General features: G+C 48.2%; 4 protein-coding genes across 4 annotated transcripts; 1 reads left to right on the top strand and 3 right to left on the bottom strand.

Moving 5' to 3' along the window:
- Nucleotides 1-848: 848 nt before the first annotated feature.
- On the top strand, nucleotides 849-6,335 carry UA08_05177 (hypothetical protein; the record flags this gene model as incomplete). Its single annotated transcript, XM_020267470.1, has 10 exons — nucleotides 849-978; nucleotides 1,069-1,235; nucleotides 1,297-1,952; nucleotides 1,997-2,096; nucleotides 2,279-2,471; nucleotides 2,582-2,696; nucleotides 2,795-3,465; nucleotides 3,549-5,452; nucleotides 5,517-5,957; nucleotides 6,024-6,335. The coding sequence occupies 10 exons, from the start codon at nucleotides 849-851 to the stop codon at nucleotides 6,333-6,335; spliced, it is 4,689 nt and encodes a 1,562-aa protein (XP_020119851.1).
- Nucleotides 6,336-6,713: 378 nt separating this feature from the next.
- Nucleotides 6,714-8,684, bottom strand: UA08_05176 (hypothetical protein; the record flags this gene model as incomplete). The annotated part of the gene is made up of 4 exons (XM_020267469.1): nucleotides 6,714-7,364; nucleotides 7,442-8,040; nucleotides 8,138-8,207; nucleotides 8,292-8,684. 4 exons carry the CDS (start codon nucleotides 8,682-8,684, stop codon nucleotides 6,714-6,716), a joined length of 1,713 nt encoding a protein of 570 aa, XP_020119690.1.
- Nucleotides 8,685-9,448: 764 nt separating this feature from the next.
- On the bottom strand, nucleotides 9,449-11,817 carry UA08_05175 (hypothetical protein; the record flags this gene model as incomplete). The annotated part of the gene is made up of 5 exons (XM_020267467.1): nucleotides 9,449-10,245; nucleotides 10,307-10,953; nucleotides 11,011-11,116; nucleotides 11,519-11,587; nucleotides 11,694-11,817. 5 exons carry the CDS (start codon nucleotides 11,815-11,817, stop codon nucleotides 9,449-9,451), a joined length of 1,743 nt encoding a protein of 580 aa, XP_020119691.1.
- A 922-nt stretch (nucleotides 11,818-12,739) lies between these two features.
- On the bottom strand, nucleotides 12,740-16,499 carry UA08_05174 (hypothetical protein; the record flags this gene model as incomplete). The annotated part of the gene is made up of 2 exons (XM_020267466.1): nucleotides 12,740-12,978; nucleotides 13,046-16,499. 2 exons carry the CDS (start codon nucleotides 16,497-16,499, stop codon nucleotides 12,740-12,742), a joined length of 3,693 nt encoding a protein of 1,230 aa, XP_020119840.1.
- Between the last annotated feature and the right edge of the window lie 85 nt (nucleotides 16,500-16,584).

Below are 16,584 nucleotides of genomic sequence, written 5' to 3'. Positions count from 1 at the left end.
GGGGGGGTGGGTTACCATTCCTCTTTGGATACGATTTAGAAGACATTTTCGGAGTAGTATTACATTGGATTGGGCAAGAGCGGAGTTTTTCTTTTTGGCTTGTGGGCTTGATAGGCTTCTCGCATTGACGTGATATGTACTCAAAAGCAGTATGTAGTTACCAATTATCAGTTGTTAAGAGTATCTACAAAGGTAGTAGCATGAGATGATATCAGCCTCAGGCAGGGAGAGCCCGAAGCGGCAAAGCGGGCCTCAGGAATCAGGCATGCCAGGGTGGACCGTTTCCCCGCACGATCCATTTATTTCTCCAGATTTGCGAGTCAACGACGTAGTAGAGGGAGGATCTGGAGATATCTGCCAGTAAATGCAAGGTAATCGCGTGTGCCGTAACCACGCAACACCGAGCTTCGACGACTCGCTAGGTCGTAGGCATCCCCCCAGCAAGACGACGACTAATCAATCCATGGCAATCGTCGGCAAGAACCGGCGATGGCTGCTGCTGCGCGCTCTCCTGACGGAGCAGTCTCTCCCGCCAGCGTCCCCGCATGGGCGCAGTGATTGGAGTCTTCCGTCAAGTCGTTACGAGTAGCATCAAAGAGCCATATCATGCAATACTCTCGGTACCTTGCTCTGGGGGGGGGCGCCAGCTGATTGGCTGTCCCCGCGTTGGTTGCATTTGGTATAAAGCCTGCGCCTTCCCTCGCTCTCGACCCTCGGCCTTCGTTGCTCCCCCTCTATGTCTCTCTTCTTTTTGTTACTTGACCCTTGACAGTCCAGTTGGTCAAATCTACACGGCTCGCCGCATAGAAAGGAAGAACTCTTCCTCGATACTTTACTCACGCGACACCATGTTCCCCGCACGTGCCCTCGCCTTGAGGTCTGTCAAGAATGCGCCGCACAATTGGCACTCGCAGCGACTCTTCTCAACGTCGCTGCGACGAGATGCCACCTGGGGCTTCATTGGGCTTGGTCGAATGGGTATATCATTGTCTCTTTCTTTCTTTCTTTCTTTCGGGCCCTGCATATTACTACCTGGTCTCGCCATAATATCGATACTAACGGTAATAGGCTATCCCATGGCACGAAATCTACGCGCCAACATTCCTGCTTCAGATACCCTCGTTGTGCATGATGTCAACGAACAGGCTGTGCGCAAATTTGCCGACGAGGCCAAGACGGCAAGCCTCGGTCCTATTGAGGTCGCTGACAGTGCTAGGGCATTGGCTGAGAAATCGGTAAGCATGGGGAACTGTGTATATACTACGATCAACGCATTGACGGGAATTCGCTTTTCAGACGAACATCATTACTAGCCTTCCTCAACCGGTTCACGTGAAACATGTCTTCCACTCCATTCTCAAACCTGGACCCCTGCCGCAACTCGAACAAGAGCGACTCTTCATTGACACGTCCACCATTGACCCTGTCACCTCGAAGGAAGTCGCGTATGCCGTGCAAGCACCGAACCAAGGGCGATTTGTCGACGCGCCCGTGTCTGGTGGCGTGGTTGCCGCCGAGGCAGGCACTCTATCATTTATGTTCGGCGCTTCATCCAGGACCGGTGCTCTAGTGGAACGCGTCAAATTCATTCTGGCTCACATGGGCAAGAACACCTGGCATCTGGGCGAACAGGGCGCAGGAGTCAGCGGCAAATTGGCTAATAACTACATTCTTGCCATCAACAACATCGCCGTAGCTGAGGCCATGAACCTCGGTGTTCGATGGGGTCTGGATCCCAAGGTCCTGGCCGACATGATCAATTCCTCGACTGGCCGCTGCTGGCCGAGCGAGGTTAATAACCCTGTGCCCGGCGTGAAAGAGAAGGCCCCAGCCAGCCGTGATTATGAAGGTGGATTCGGGATTAGCCTGATGCGCAAGGATCTGAAGCTCGCCATTGATGCCGCACAAGAGACAGGGGCACCCCTGGAACTAGCTGCCACGGCGCGCGGTCTGTATGACGCTGTAGAAGATGTGTATCCTAACAAAGACTTTTCAGTCGTTTACAAGTATTTGAGCGATATTTCTCGCCGATAGGGGCGGCCTTATTCCCTTATTCTTCTGTTCAGGAGATTTCTCTCTTTTCTTTTTGGCATTTTGTGCGTTGCATTAGGCGATGGACTGGGCTCGGAGTTTGCGTGCGGGAAAGGCTACGTACATATAGTTTTGGAATTGATTTTGATTTGAGTGTTTTTTGAACGTTTCTTTATCAGAAGTAGTAGTAGTGAAGCATCAAAACTGCAGTGTTTAATGTTTGTAGATGGAGACTGATTGGGGATAGCTCGTCCCGGTGGAGCCAGCTGCTGCGGAACGTCATTGCGCCCGTTTGTTCAATCTCTCAGTCCAGTACAGCATTTCCTCCATCCTGAAGCAACCCCCGCTGGTCAGCTGGAAAACCGGAAAACTCAAGAACCTCGCTCATTACGCTGGAATACTGCGCAGAATCTTCCGCGGCCCTCGACCTGCTGCCTGCAGTAGGTCCAAATAACCTACTCGGCACCAAGCAGTGGCCACAGCTCGGTAGAACAGAACGTCCACCCCTCCTTTCCCAAGCAGCGCTCGCTTCTATATCAACTGAAAAAAGGCTTTGCACAACCTCAAGCCATGGCCTACGTCGTCCCAATCCATCGTCCCAGCAGCGTGCGGCATGCGCTGAAGCTCAACTTCCTCGAGCCGGAAGAAGATTGTCTTGTGGTCGCGTATGAATTTGCCCTACTGCTCCCCGAGAGCCCTTTTATATCCATACAGCGCTCCTACACTTTGGCACGCACGAGCTGGTACTGACTGATGCAAATAGCAAAGGATCCCGCCTCGAATTCTATTCCATAACCCCTGATGGCCTCGCACTGGCTACATCCCGTGCTCTTTATACCAAAGTCTCTATGCTAGCCCGGCTACCTACACCGGCTAATTCAACTACAGATCACCTTTTTGTTGGTACAGATCAGAATACTTATTTTACGTTGAAATGGGACAGTGAAAAGAAGAGAGTTCGCACTGAGCGGAGCTATGTCGATCTCGCAGACAAGGCTTCCCGTGCGTCCCAGAACGGAGATCGCTGTTTAATAGATCCAAGTGGGAAATACATGACATTGGAGATATTCGAGGGCATGGTCACGGTGATACCGATTGTTCAAGCATATAAGAAACGGGGGAAGCCGCCAGCTCAGAGAACCACCCACTTCAGCAACCCCGACGAACCAGTCCCGCAAATCGGTGAATTGGGGGAGCCAATGATGACGCGGATAGATGAGTTGATGGTTCGGTCGTCAGCTTTCCTGCATGTTGAGAGTAGAGCAGCTCCTCGCTTGGCGCTTTTGCACGAGGACAATCAACGGAAAGTGCAGTTGAAAATTAGGGAGCTTCATTTTGAAGCGCCCACTGAGCCGGTATTCCAAGAGGCTGAGAATTTTGCTCAAGAGCTAGATCTTGGCGCTTCGCACTTGATTCCTGTTCCCGCACCATTAGGTGAGTTTTTGTTCTTTTGTTCTTTCTCTTTGGGAAAAGAGTACGATTGGCCATGTTCCTAACAGAAGGGTAATGATATCAAGGCGGTCTATTGGTGCTCGGAGAGACTTGCATCAAGTATATCGATGATGCCAAAAATGAAACCATTTCCTGGCCTCTCGATGAAGCCACTATCTTCGTTGCATGGGAGCAGGTAGATGGTCAGCGATGGCTTCTCGCGGATGACTACGGTCGCCTGTTCTTCTTGATGCTAGTTCTGGATTCTCGAAACGAAGTCCAAAGCTGGAAAATCGACTACCTTGGAGACGCATCGAGAGCGTCTGTTCTGATTTACCTAGGCGCTGGATTGACCTTTGTCGGTTCTCATCAAGGCGACTCCCAAGTCATTCGCATTGGTGATGGCTCTTTCGAGATTATCCAAACAATATCGAACATCGCGCCTATTCTAGATTTCACCATCATGGATCTTGGTACACGCGAAGGAGAAAACTACACCCATGAGTTCTCGTCTGGCCAAGCTCGCATCGTTACAGGTTCTGGTGCATTTAATGATGGCACTTTGCGAAGTGTGCGAAGCGGTGTAGGCATGGAAGAACTCGGCGTCTTGGGAGAGATGGAGCACATCACAGACATGTGGGCTTTACAAACCTCAAGCAGGAGTGGCTTCTCGGACACCCTTGTGGTCACTTTTGTCAATGAAACAAGAGTCTTCCGTTTCAGTCCGGACGGCGAAGTGGAGGAGTTGGATGAGTTTCTCGGTCTGGATCTGACAGAGAATACCCTTCTCTCCGGTAACTTGCCTGGCAGTCGTGTCATACATGTTACAGAAAGCGGTGTAAGCATAGCTGATACAGACAGTGGCATGGTTACGTCGAAATGGTCACCCAATGGTCTGGCAATTACTTCAGCGTCATGTAATGATCAGCGTCTTGTAGTGGTGGCTGGCGGACAAGTCCTGGCAGTTATTGATATAACGGATGACTTGAAGCTCGTCTCGCAGAAAGACTTTGGCAAGGACAATCAAATATCTGGCGTGACCATTCCGCCATCAACATCACAAACATGCATCGCTGCTTTCCCACAAAAAGCCCAGGTGGCTATTCTATCTTTACAAAAGCTTGATGAGATACACAGCCAATCGCTCGGTGTTGCTAGCGAGGCTTTTCCACGGGCTGTGCTCCTGGCTGACATCCTGGCTGAAAATCCTCCGACATTATTTGTTTCTATGGCAGATGGAAGTGTCGTGACGTTCTCTTATGAGTCCGGCAACCACACGCTTAGTGGCATGAACAAATTGATTCTCGGATCGGAACAGCCAACATTTAAAAAGCTACCTCGAGACAACGGGCTTTTTAATGTCTTTGCCACTTGCGAACATCCGAGCTTGATATATGGCTCTGAAGGTCGCATTATATACTCTGCAGTGAACTCCGAGGGCGCATCTCGTGTCTGCCATTTGAATACAGAGGCATACCCAGATGCGATTGCGGTTGCAACGTCGACGGACCTGAAGATAGCACTTGTTGACAAGGAGCGCACCACCCAAATCCAGACACTACCAATCGGAGCAACCGTCCGACGAGTAGCATATTCACCAACTGAAAAGGCATTTGGAATCGGAACGATCAAGCGCAAATTGCAGGATGGCGCTGAAATTGTGGAGAGTCAATTCGTGCTTGCCGATGAGATCATGTTCCGACAGTTGGATTCTTTTGACTTGAAGCAAGACGAGTTGGTTGAAAGTGTTATACGCGCTGAAATAACCATGGGTAAAGACGAGTCTGGTGAACCCATATATAAAGATAGGTTTATTGTTGGCACAGCGTATTTGGATGACGAGGGAGAAGAGTCCATTCGAGGACGTATTATGTTATTTGAGGTTGACTCCAATAGAAAACTGGCCTTGGTCACGGCACATCCAGTGAAGGGGGCGTGTCGAGCGTTGGCTATGATGGGTGACCAGATCGTTGCCGCCCTTGTTAAGACGGTAAGTGTTGTGCATGATAAACCACTGGGGGAGGAAATAAAGTTACAAAGCTAACTGAACGCAGGTCGTCATCTTCAGGGTTGAGCAGCAACGTTTCGGAAGAGTTCAACTAGTGAAATCTGCTGTCTACCGCACATCGACAGCTCCTGTGGACATTGCGGTAACCGGAAAAACTATTGTCGTAGCCGATTTGATGAAGAGTATCTCGATAGTTGAAAGCGGGCAAAATGAGCAATTTAGAGATGAGGCAAAGGAAGTGGCACGCCATTATGCGACTGTGTGGACAACAGCTGTAGCAGATATTGGCTCGAATCAATGGCTTGTCAGCGACGCCGAAGGGAACTTGATTGTTCTACGGAGGAATATCGATGTCATCACAGATGACCGACGCCGGTTAGAAGTGACAAGTGAGCTGCTTCTGGGTGAGATGGTCAATCGCATTCGACCGGTGAACATCCCACAAACATCAACTGTTGCTGTGACGCCGAAGGCATTCTTAGGAACGGTATATCTCTCGTCTTGAGTTACTGTCACATATCTTCTTGCTTTGATACTGATTCGTATTCTGCAGGTTGAGGGATCGATCTATCTCTTCGCGCTGATCAACTCAGAACATCAGGATTTCCTCATGCGTCTCCAGACGGCCATCGCTGCGTATGTGGACTCACCTGGTCTAATGCCTTTTAATAAGTTCAGGGCTTTTCGTTCCACTGTGCGCGAAGCCGAAGAGCCATTCAGATTCGTCGATGGCGAACTCATTGAAAGATTCCTAGACTGTGAAAGACCCATTCAAGAAGAGATCTTGGGTCTTGTTGGTGATGGTAATGGCGCAGACCTAGAGACGGTGCAAAAGATGATTGAAGCTTTGAGGAGGTTGCACTGATTCTTTTCTTTTGTTTCAAGACATACTTTTCAACCATGACATGATCATGATATATAGATTTTGGTGATGCATTTCAACGATCATTATGAACTCAAGGGAAGCCCGGTTTATGATATCCCTACTGGTGAGGCCAATGAAAGGTGTCTAGGTTAGTCTGTCTTCCTAAATCCTCAGTAAAGCAAATAAATTATCTATGTACCTGGATACGCATGTAGCAGGGAGAAACAAATACGCAGTACCTGAGTATTTACCAGTCCAATACCTAACTTAGTTTGCGAGACGAAGCTTAATGAACCAACTAGCTACCTAGGAGATATATTAAATATCCAAATGTGAAAGAACGGCACAGAAGAGCTTGTAAATACATCATCAGAAAGCTCATTTCAAAGGCCGATACTTAATAGCTTCTGTACTTATCCCTCTAATCTCATTTGCAACCCTCTTTGATAAATCGTCTAGTTCACCGACCGTAATACCTCCACGCAGCAAGAGATTAGCACTTAGACTCAAGACACCAATGACAGTAGCCACCCGCAGCGCCTGGTTAGTACCAGTACGTCGGCTTACTTGATCATGACAAGGGGATGGGGTAGCATCCTTCAGACTTCGCTTATACACAAAATCTCTCTTTGTAGGCACAAAAATACTCCTGAGCCAGTAATTGAACTGCCAGTCAGGATAGAGCATGGTGTTTCGCCCGGTCTTGCTATCGATATACCAGCTTGTGCAACCCGAGGCCCAGACCAGAGACTTTGAAAGATCCTGGATCCAGTCGTTATCATTCCGCTCGGCTGCGAGGGTGACAGCAACGCTGGTCGGTTTTGGTGACAGTGATAGTGAGAGTAGGGACGGCCTTTGAAGTATGGGTTTGAGCACGCGGAGACTGAAGTTGACTTGGCATTCAGTCGAGTATATGACCGATAAATGTCCCGTGGTAGTGTTGGGTCCCATCATGACGAAGAAATTGGGAAAGGATGAGATACAGGTGCCGTAGTAGGCTTGAGGATGGCCATTTGAAACTTCGTTCCACTGTCGTGACCGTAAGTGGTCAGAGCTAATAGTCCTCTCTGGAGGAACAAATGTCATTTGGGAGGGCGTAGACTTACATGTTCCTCAAGGCTCATGCCACCCTCACCCCGAATCTCCGAATCCAATGGGTACAGTACTTTCTGTGTCTGGAAACCATTCGCCAATATAATGGCATCTGCATATACCTCCCGTCCAGATTTAGTCTTTACCCCTGTCTCCGTTATAGTAGAGATCGGATCATCCCAAACAAGCTCCATGTTCTGATTATGCAAGCACGAGAAATAGCCAGTATCGTTGACTTTACGTTTACACCCGATTTCAGTTGCTGGTGTTAGCGTTGCATGATATTTCAGTGGAGCTGTGCGTTTCATATACTCGATCCTCTCGTCAGTCAGACTCTTGCGCACCTTACCACCGGAGAGAAGTTTGAAGCCGAAGAAATCCTTTTCCATGTCCGCGTAGAGCCAGAAGCGGTATAAGCGCATGGCCAGCGGCACGTAACGCATAGTCCATTTGAAGAGTGGTGTATATTCGGGATTTGGTCTTTCGGCAATCCAGTGTGGTTGGCGGGCGAATTGGGTGACTCTCCTCGCTGGGTTTCGAACGGAGCTGTAATTTTTAGGGGTACTTCCACTGGAGAGAATGGGAACAAATTGTGTTGCACTACAGCCATTTCCTGAAAGACCATGTATGCCATCGTCAGTTTTGTGAAGTATTATAGCTGGTCGCCTTTAATCCTCACGACTGGCAAATCGAGGGGAGGTACCACCTACCTATGACAACAATCTCCTTATTCCCCCAATCAAACTCATGGTCCCATCTTGCCGAATGAAATAAAGCACCCTTAAACCTTTCAGCGCCAGGTATTTCACAGGACCTAGGTATCGATAAAGCTCCCACGGCGGATACCATAACCCTACTCCTTACCTTCCTCGTTGCACCGGTTTTCTTATCGAGGACATCCGCCACCCAGATCTCGTACGTCTCATCCCAAGCGGCTTTCTGGACACTTGAGTTAAACTCAATATGTCTGACAACGTCATACTGAGTTGCAACGTTTCTGAAATAATCCAGAATCTCAGGCTGCAACGCGTACTTCTCTGTCCAATCCGGCTTGAGCGCAAACGAGTATGAATAGAAGTGTGAAGCGACATCGCAGCCGCAGCCTGGGTACTGGTTGACAGACCAGGTGCCACCAAGGTCGGAGGAAGATTCGACGATGGTGTAAGAGGCCCGGGGGTACTCTTGCTGCAGACGAATGGCAAAGTTCAGGCCGGACATGCCTGCACCTAGGATGAGGACGTCTGTGTCTAGGCTCATGGCTGGCGATAGTCTAGTAGATAAAGAGTAAATCACAAAGACTTTTGTTGGACCGTCAGATAGTAACAATTTTATGATTCCATACCCCAGAATGATTCAAGGAGCTTCCCTGAGAAGCTATATGAACATTCGATCAGACAATGCTATGACGGGAGACCTTCCATTTGGAGCTACCCCGCACAACATCCATGTCCTCTGCATGCTACATACCTATTTTGAGACAGTAACTGGCTCAAGGATGACATTTTCCTAGCAAGGAAAAAGGGAAACTCCCGTATTGCTTGGCTTCCGGCTTACTTTCCATGTTCGACACCTCCATAAGCCCCGCTCCACTCGGCGATCCGCGGGGGTATCTTGATTCTCCGCATTTTAGCATCGCCCGGCAGTAGAGAAGGTGAAGCGAGAATACTGCATTGCATTCAGGCATTTGCAGTAAATAAATTAAAGTTGTCGTTTAATATGCTTTGGCTTTTATTGTAACTCGAACTCGTATAGTCCGTCTTTCGGAAACCTGTATCTGTCGCTTGACAATTTCTTCTGCGATCTCATGCACTCTGGAGCCAGCTACTCGAGGGGAAGCGTAAATGATTTCTGTCTCATAGGTCCTTCGTGTACGAACTCTCGATATATCACACAGGAGTGTTTCTTTATTGTGCTATTGCAGCATGATCTTGAAGCCACATCCTTTGTAGACGAATGACAGTAACGTCTATTTCCCTGTCAACCTTGACAAAACCAATCCCTAAAGTTGATGTGCAATTTCCCTAAGACCCAGTGGCCCCTTCCTCCCACTCCCAGTCTTTGAGCAGCTGTTTTACCCGGTATTCCGTCGCCCAGCCAGTGTCCGCCTCTATGCCTCTCAGTAATCCCAGGATAGTCCTACGTTCCCGGGGCTCGGTTAGACACTGTCCAGTGACGAACAATGGCTGTAATGAATGAATTCGGGACGATGCATCCATGCGAGACATCGAAATACTACAAATGTCATAGCTGTGAAGCCGAATCTCACTTTCGATTGAGCGGTATGACTTTAATCTATCCGTAACAGTTGTCCGTCGAGCGGTAGATTCATGTGGTTTATTAATGAGCAGTATTATTCGAGCCATGTGGTAGTGTTGCATTGTGGAAGCACACATGGGCATGCTGAACCACACCTCGTCGAACGGACAATCATCGACGCCGTTGGCTAATGGTGGGACCCGAGCCGATTCAAGTCTCGCACATGGTTGGAATGTCTCTGGAAGTCCGTTGTACCAAACATCTAGCTCACTTTGCAACCTGTGCCAACGTTCGAGCAGTGTATTCTGCGAAACCCCAATCATGGGCCCTTGATCAGATTGGCGGCCAGTAGAAGCCACATTGATCTGGTCGCCTGCATCAATAAAATTAACGATTTTGGACAGAAGCCAGATTAGAGCATTTGAGATCATGTCTTCTTTCATGTTGCTTTCTTCGTCGGTGTTGCTTGGGCGTACAAAACCGTTGCTATCTAGTTGTAACCCGGCCTCGGTCCATACCAGCAAGTCTTCTGGGTTCAGTCGAGTCTGGCATTCGTTGATAACTGAGAATAGTAAGCATTCTAGCCCGGTTAGTACGGGGATATAATCAATACATGTACTCACAAGCAGAGAGATAGTCTTGTCGGGCGAAATTCCAAAACGTAGCCCTTCGTGCACGCGACAGACCTGGAGTCAATCGTGGCAGAATGCCATTCCCAGGAGACTGCACCTGTCCCAATGGCATAATACCAATTTCTGCAATATCAAGAAGGGACTTCACTCCACTCAAGTGACGATTCCATGCTGGGCCTGTTGCATCTAGAAATTCATACACCGAAAGGATTGCTGTTGCCGCCAGAACCTCATCTGAATGTGAACCAGAGAAACGACCATTTGAACAGCGCCTCCTCCTTTTACCAGCCCGCTCCCCACCATCATACAGTTCAGCTGCTTGCCATTGTCCAAAGGCTTCCGGTGTACTCAATGGCGCTGGGCTTGTGCCGTCGTGTTGCAGCTCTTTCATTAGCAGTTGAATGGCCTTGTCGTAGTACTTTGCACCATACCACTCCCAGTCCACCTTATCGGCATCTGGCCACACCTCCATCAATGCTTGTTTAGAGCACCTACCACCCATGATGGCTTTTGCGCCTTGCACCCGGCTGAGCTGTTTTGCAGCATAGGCACATGCAGCATACTTTAAGAGCGAATTTGACAGAGCCTTTATAGGAACCAGTGATGAAAAGTAACAATCGAGATCGAAAAGATCCATCCTGTCAAAATTAGAGACGTGACAGAAGTAGGGGGCCTACTAGATGGCTTCCACATACCAGTAACCTGGATTCTCGGCGAAATGCCTCAAGAGAAAAGCGATCTCGTGGTCAGTCTCCACATTTGCGTCGAGTTGCTCATTTGATAATACATTTCGATACCTTCCTATAATGGAAGTATGTGACGAGGAGTCTCTGCGATCCACTACTGTCGATAAGCTAGACTCGTCAGATGGTGAAATCATGTTTGAAGGGTTAAGCAGAAAATTAATATTATTGTTGTTATTATTAGAAGAGGTAACGGATATTGGTGGCGAGACCGGAGAAAGAAGTGCATTGCCTGTATGGCTAGGCGAATGATTAGTCCTGGGGTTTGAAGTTACTCGTGGGTCACTGCACGTAGTATGCGTTAGGACGGTGCTGTCAGCTGACACTGTAGACGAATGTTGAAAAACATATTGATTTTTTGCGGTACAGCTCGATAATGCCATCAAGCCATGAGCAGTATCATGGCTTGCGGAAAATGAGTGCTGATGATTCCACTCATGAACTAGCGATCTAGACCTACTGGAATCCGTTGCCAGTAACGATGCTTCCAGTTCTTCAACATGCGGGTCTGTATTGTCCACGAAGATGACTGTTTGAGACTAGAGTGTTATTTAAAGAATCCTCAATCATGATAATTCTCTTCCGAGGGATATGATAAGATCCACGCTCTACTAATTTGAGAAGCACTCTCGTACCGTTTTTGGGAATATCAAGCCATACGGCATCTTCATCGAACGTGTTCTTGTAGGAATAGAATCCCCTCAACGCCTGACGACCAGAATCACCATTTTTGTCGCTGTCGTTGTTGTTGTAGTTCATGGACGCATTCTGTTGATGACGAAATACAATGCCTTCGCTGGGCCGGCATTCCCTCGACGCCTTGCGGCATTGGGTGCATTGTGGACTCTGCCTATCACCAATTGTCTGATACTGTTCGTCGCATTTTAGCTTTCTAGCGCGACATGTCAAGCTGCAGCACTCATTAGCTTTCCAGAATCTGCCACATAGTATGCGTATGTATAATGTATGACGGAGTACGTTGCTCCCGCAGAGAGAGGGGCTGTTTGGGATTGTGGAATGGAATCAAATGGAGATTAACTTACCAACCTGTTCGAGATCGCATGCCAACTATCGAGGGACTCATGTAGCTGCATTTGCAGCTCTGGATACAATGAGGGCAGAGCCAAAAGTAGTACTAAGGGTGTGAGAATTTAGAAGGTCATGAGGATCATCGGTGAAAGCTCAAGGACGTCCGAGCTTAGCCTAGACTGTTAATTTACGATACGCCGCCCAACGGGTGGAGCATACGGGGTACTCCGCACGATTGCATACAAATAAATCTTCCGTAACAGTACCATACGTGGACTAACCAACTCCATACTTCTTGTCAATCACGGCAACAGAAATACCCTCTGGATTCCTAGGCATTACTATCATTATACCAACAGAAAGTAGTCCGGATATGTACATGGTAATCTCTCACTAATCACAAAGAACGAGAGTGCAGACCAGGATTATTCACAGTGAGGGCAGGGGGCAGGTGTCAGCATAGCACAGCACACAAATTTGCTCGCATCAAAGGAAAATGGAATCGCTCGACATTAGCGGGGTATAGAATTCAAGGAAAAATCGACGATGCTTGAAAATGCTAGATGGGGAAATGCGAGAGCCAGCCAGCGAATTGAGGCTCGCGCTTGATCTCATGATAAATCGGAAACATAGAGAGGAAGAAGGCTATCGTTTAAAGGGTAGGGGGGCCAAGGTTACGTTGTCTCAGCGAGTCGAAAAGATATTCTGGGGGAACCCGTCGCATGCTAGTCGGCCGGTCGGAATTGAATGCTGTTGGAGCCTGAACATAGCCTTGTCGGTATCGTTGGATCCTGTTTAGGGCGACACCCAAGACGACAAGAAGGAAGACACATCCAAGAGCAATGCAGAAAGAAACAAGGACAACTAGTCCTGCCGAAAGACGAGGGGATTCTGCACAATATTATGTTAGTTACATGACCTAAAAGTATTGACTGTCGGGAAACTTGTGGATGCCTACTTTTACCGCTAAAAGTATTCTGCTTTTCTGTAATCATTTCTCGAATAGTACCAGGTTGTCCATCTGCGGTTGACGAGAGAATGAAAGGTGTTACTGTAGTGCCGTTGAAAAAGGCAGCAGATGCATTTCCGAAGTCGGGAATTGCTAGCTGTCCAGTAATGAGCAGGATTTGGTCATCGTTCAAGAGCTGTGTGCTGCCATGATTGCTATTGAGGCCTATCACTTGTAATCCGAGGATAGTCGTAGACACGTCGAAAAGCTGTCCGGCGCTGTTGAACTTCGTTCCATCGTACTCCATAATGAAAGCTGACCCGTTCGAACCCTGGCCGGCGATCCAGTATGAGGACAGATCTGTAGCAGCCGGGCCAAACGCAGTGACTGGCCCAGGAATCTCAGATGATGAGGCACCATTAATGGACGACCATTTCTGTGAGCTAGTGTCGTATGATGCGATCATTGTATGATTATCTCCAACGGTTAAATTACCAGCAGCGATCAATTGAGTGCCGCTTGCCCATTGAAGAGAAGTCACAGACCCTCGCATGTCCACACCAGGCCGACTCCACTGGCCAGCAGAAGTGTCCCATATACAAACGGCAGGGCATGGAAGATCACCTGCGGCTTCGAAAACTCCCCCGAAATAGATCTCAGTTGTGCTGGGCCGGGCCGTGATAGAATTAGTAACAACGTTGTCTCCAGTCAATGCCGGAGGTTGAGGCGAGGAAAAGCCTAATGTCGATAGATTATAAGAGATGAAACCGTTGAGAGTTGATGATCCAACAAGACCGGTGACTGAGCCACCAGCAAATAATGTGTCTTTGTAAACTGCAAGAGTTGTAAAGGTAGAGTTGCTGTCAACACCTGCAGGTATGCCTGTCACAGTGTCACTGTTCGAGCCGTTCAAGAACAGAATATTCTGAATGGTGGAGCCATCAGTAGCCTTAGCAGTAAATTGACCACCCAAGATCGTGAGATTACGACCATTGGCTGTATCGAAATAGCCCACAGAGACTTCAGAAACATTTTGCACGGTGGAATCCCGTTTCGAGGTCGATCCACCGTTCTGAAGTTCATCAATATCCACAGGGAGAGGTTGAAGTGCGAGACCATCAGAATCTACAAGAGATACAACACCTCCAGACGATATACCATCAGACGATAGAGATCCAGCCAAAATTGTGGTGTTGTTGCCAACATTAGCCGTTGCCATCAATTGACCGGAGTAGGCCATCTCATAACCGTCCAAGTTAGCCAACCAGTTTTGCTTGGATGGAACCCAAATAGCGAAACCGGATACATCCACGGATGCATTTGATCCGAAGGCCACAATCTGATCGAATAGTCCACTGACTGCCACGGTGGTCTCAATTGCTCCATTCGACGTGTTCACAGGGAATGACAAGACGGAAGTTACAGGCCCATTGACGCCTGCACCAAGTGGAGACCAAGTATCACTACCAGTAGAATAAGCTGCGACATAATTGAGATCTTGCACACCACCTTGCGCGGTGCTTGTAAAATTTCCTCCCGCGTATAATGTATCGTTGAGCATGAGTAAGGTCTGAACATAAGAATTCAGGCCACTGCCGCTGAGGGAAGTAGCATTGCCGCTGGAGTTGAAGGACAGGATGTTACTCAGAGTAGAATCGGAGAAATTCCCTGCTACATAAGTGACATCTCCGGATTGAACCAAGCTGTGAATTGTTGCTTTTGAGCTCAGTTGTGATCCGATATAGTCAATATTATCGGATGAGAAGTCCGTATCCGTTGTGTTCTCTGGATTATAATCATACAGTCCGTTCAATTCACCGACAGAGGTATTAGTGGAGGAAATCAAATTGAAGCCAACACGAGAAGCTACAATTTCAATCTCGCCCTGTCCGTCCAATGGAGTGACTGTGATTGTTGATCTGAAGTCGTCACTGTTTGCTTCAATATATCCCGTGTATATGGTATCGTACTTTTCGTAGTCATTGGTTTGCCATATTGTCGATGTATCAAGATTTGCTTCTGCCTCGGTGGAGCTGAATGTGGCAGTGACATTGACCGCGCCTCTAGATTTGCATGTATCGGCAACGGAACATCCGGGGGTGTAGAGAAGAACTGAGTAGTTTCCCGATTGCTTGATGTCAGGGCTGAAGGCGATAGATATGTTAGAAGAACTAGAAACATTAGCAACTAGATACTCGGTTGAAGCGCCGGCTGATGTAACTGTCCAGGTCCCTGTTGTGTTCGATGTGGAAGGGAATTCAATTCCAGCACATAATGGCTCATTGAAGTTGTTGACTGCATATGTGAAAATTTGATCTTGGAATACCTCTATACCATCGAGTCCGGCACCTTCACCATACCAATCTTGAATCTGAATCATAAAACCAGACATGCCAACAGGATTAACCAATTCAAAATCCCGATAGACTTCGGAGGTATCATTGGACAGTGGACATGACGAGTCACAGTATGCTCTCCGGCCAGTTGTGGGGTCGATATAGGTCAAGTTCATGATACCTGTGTCTGGTAGAGCTTGATAGCGGAAGGCCTTTGTGCCTCTTCCCTGGTAATGGGTGTTGTATAGGCGAATCTTGCTCGGGTAGAAAGTATAGCCCATATCTGCCTCCCAGAAGCCGGGTGAATAATCTGCGAGTAACCAAGTATTCCCAGCGCTATCGGCATCATCAGTTTTGCAGATAATATTTCGTGGGTCAACAAAACTAGAAAGAGTTGTTTGGGCATCGCTTGAAACGTTGGCGGTAGACAGGTTGATCACCTGGGTATTGTTCGTGGCTGTTGATGTCACATTACCCAAGCTATCGAAATTGCCGCCGAAGATGATATGGCCATCAGGACCTTGGGCGATCGAAGTTATGGGGCCATTGAAACCACCAAAAGGTAACGACTGCCAGCCGGTGCTCCCATTCCAGATCATTGCGTTCGTCGAGTTGTCTATTGTGAAATCACCACCAACGTAAACCGAATCCGATTGCTGATCGCATAGCAATGCTTGTACAACGCCCGACAAGCCGGACATATCCTGGACGCTATTTGTCGTTGGGTTGTACAGTGCTAAGCCTTCTGACTGTATGCCTCCTAGACTAGTAAAATTGCCTCCGACAACGACGCCTTCGAAGGTGCCGTTGCTACGTGTCCACGAACACATGGCAAGAATGTGCGCATCGGTGGACAGTAGAGTTGTAATGTCACCATTTGGTAGTGTTGCAAGCAGTGATTGAGAGCCATTGGTGGAAGATGTAGACTCGCTCTCTTGTAAGTAGGAGTATATGGATATCGAGTCGAAGTTGCCCGTCAGTGCAATTCTTCCCAGAGGCGATAAATCTAGATTTGGCTGTGATATTGGCGTAGCTGTGAGGGCATTGGCGGTCGGGAAATGCCAATAACTGAGAAGAGCGGATACCAGAGCTGCCGTCGCAGGCCTAGACAGTGAGGAAGCCCTCATTGTATAGGTTGCGACGACCGACGATGCGCTTTATTTTCAATACAAACCACAACAGTTCGGATTCGTAGCGAATTTCTAAACGGTG

The sequence above is a fragment of the Talaromyces atroroseus genome (assembly GCF_001907595.1).
Source record: "Talaromyces atroroseus strain IBT 11181 chromosome Unknown scaffold_6, whole genome shotgun sequence".
Taxonomy (NCBI): Eukaryota; Fungi; Ascomycota; class Eurotiomycetes; order Eurotiales; family Trichocomaceae; genus Talaromyces; species Talaromyces atroroseus.
The sequence above is the reverse complement of the archived record's forward strand: the minus strand, read 5'-3'. Positions and strand labels throughout refer to the sequence as shown.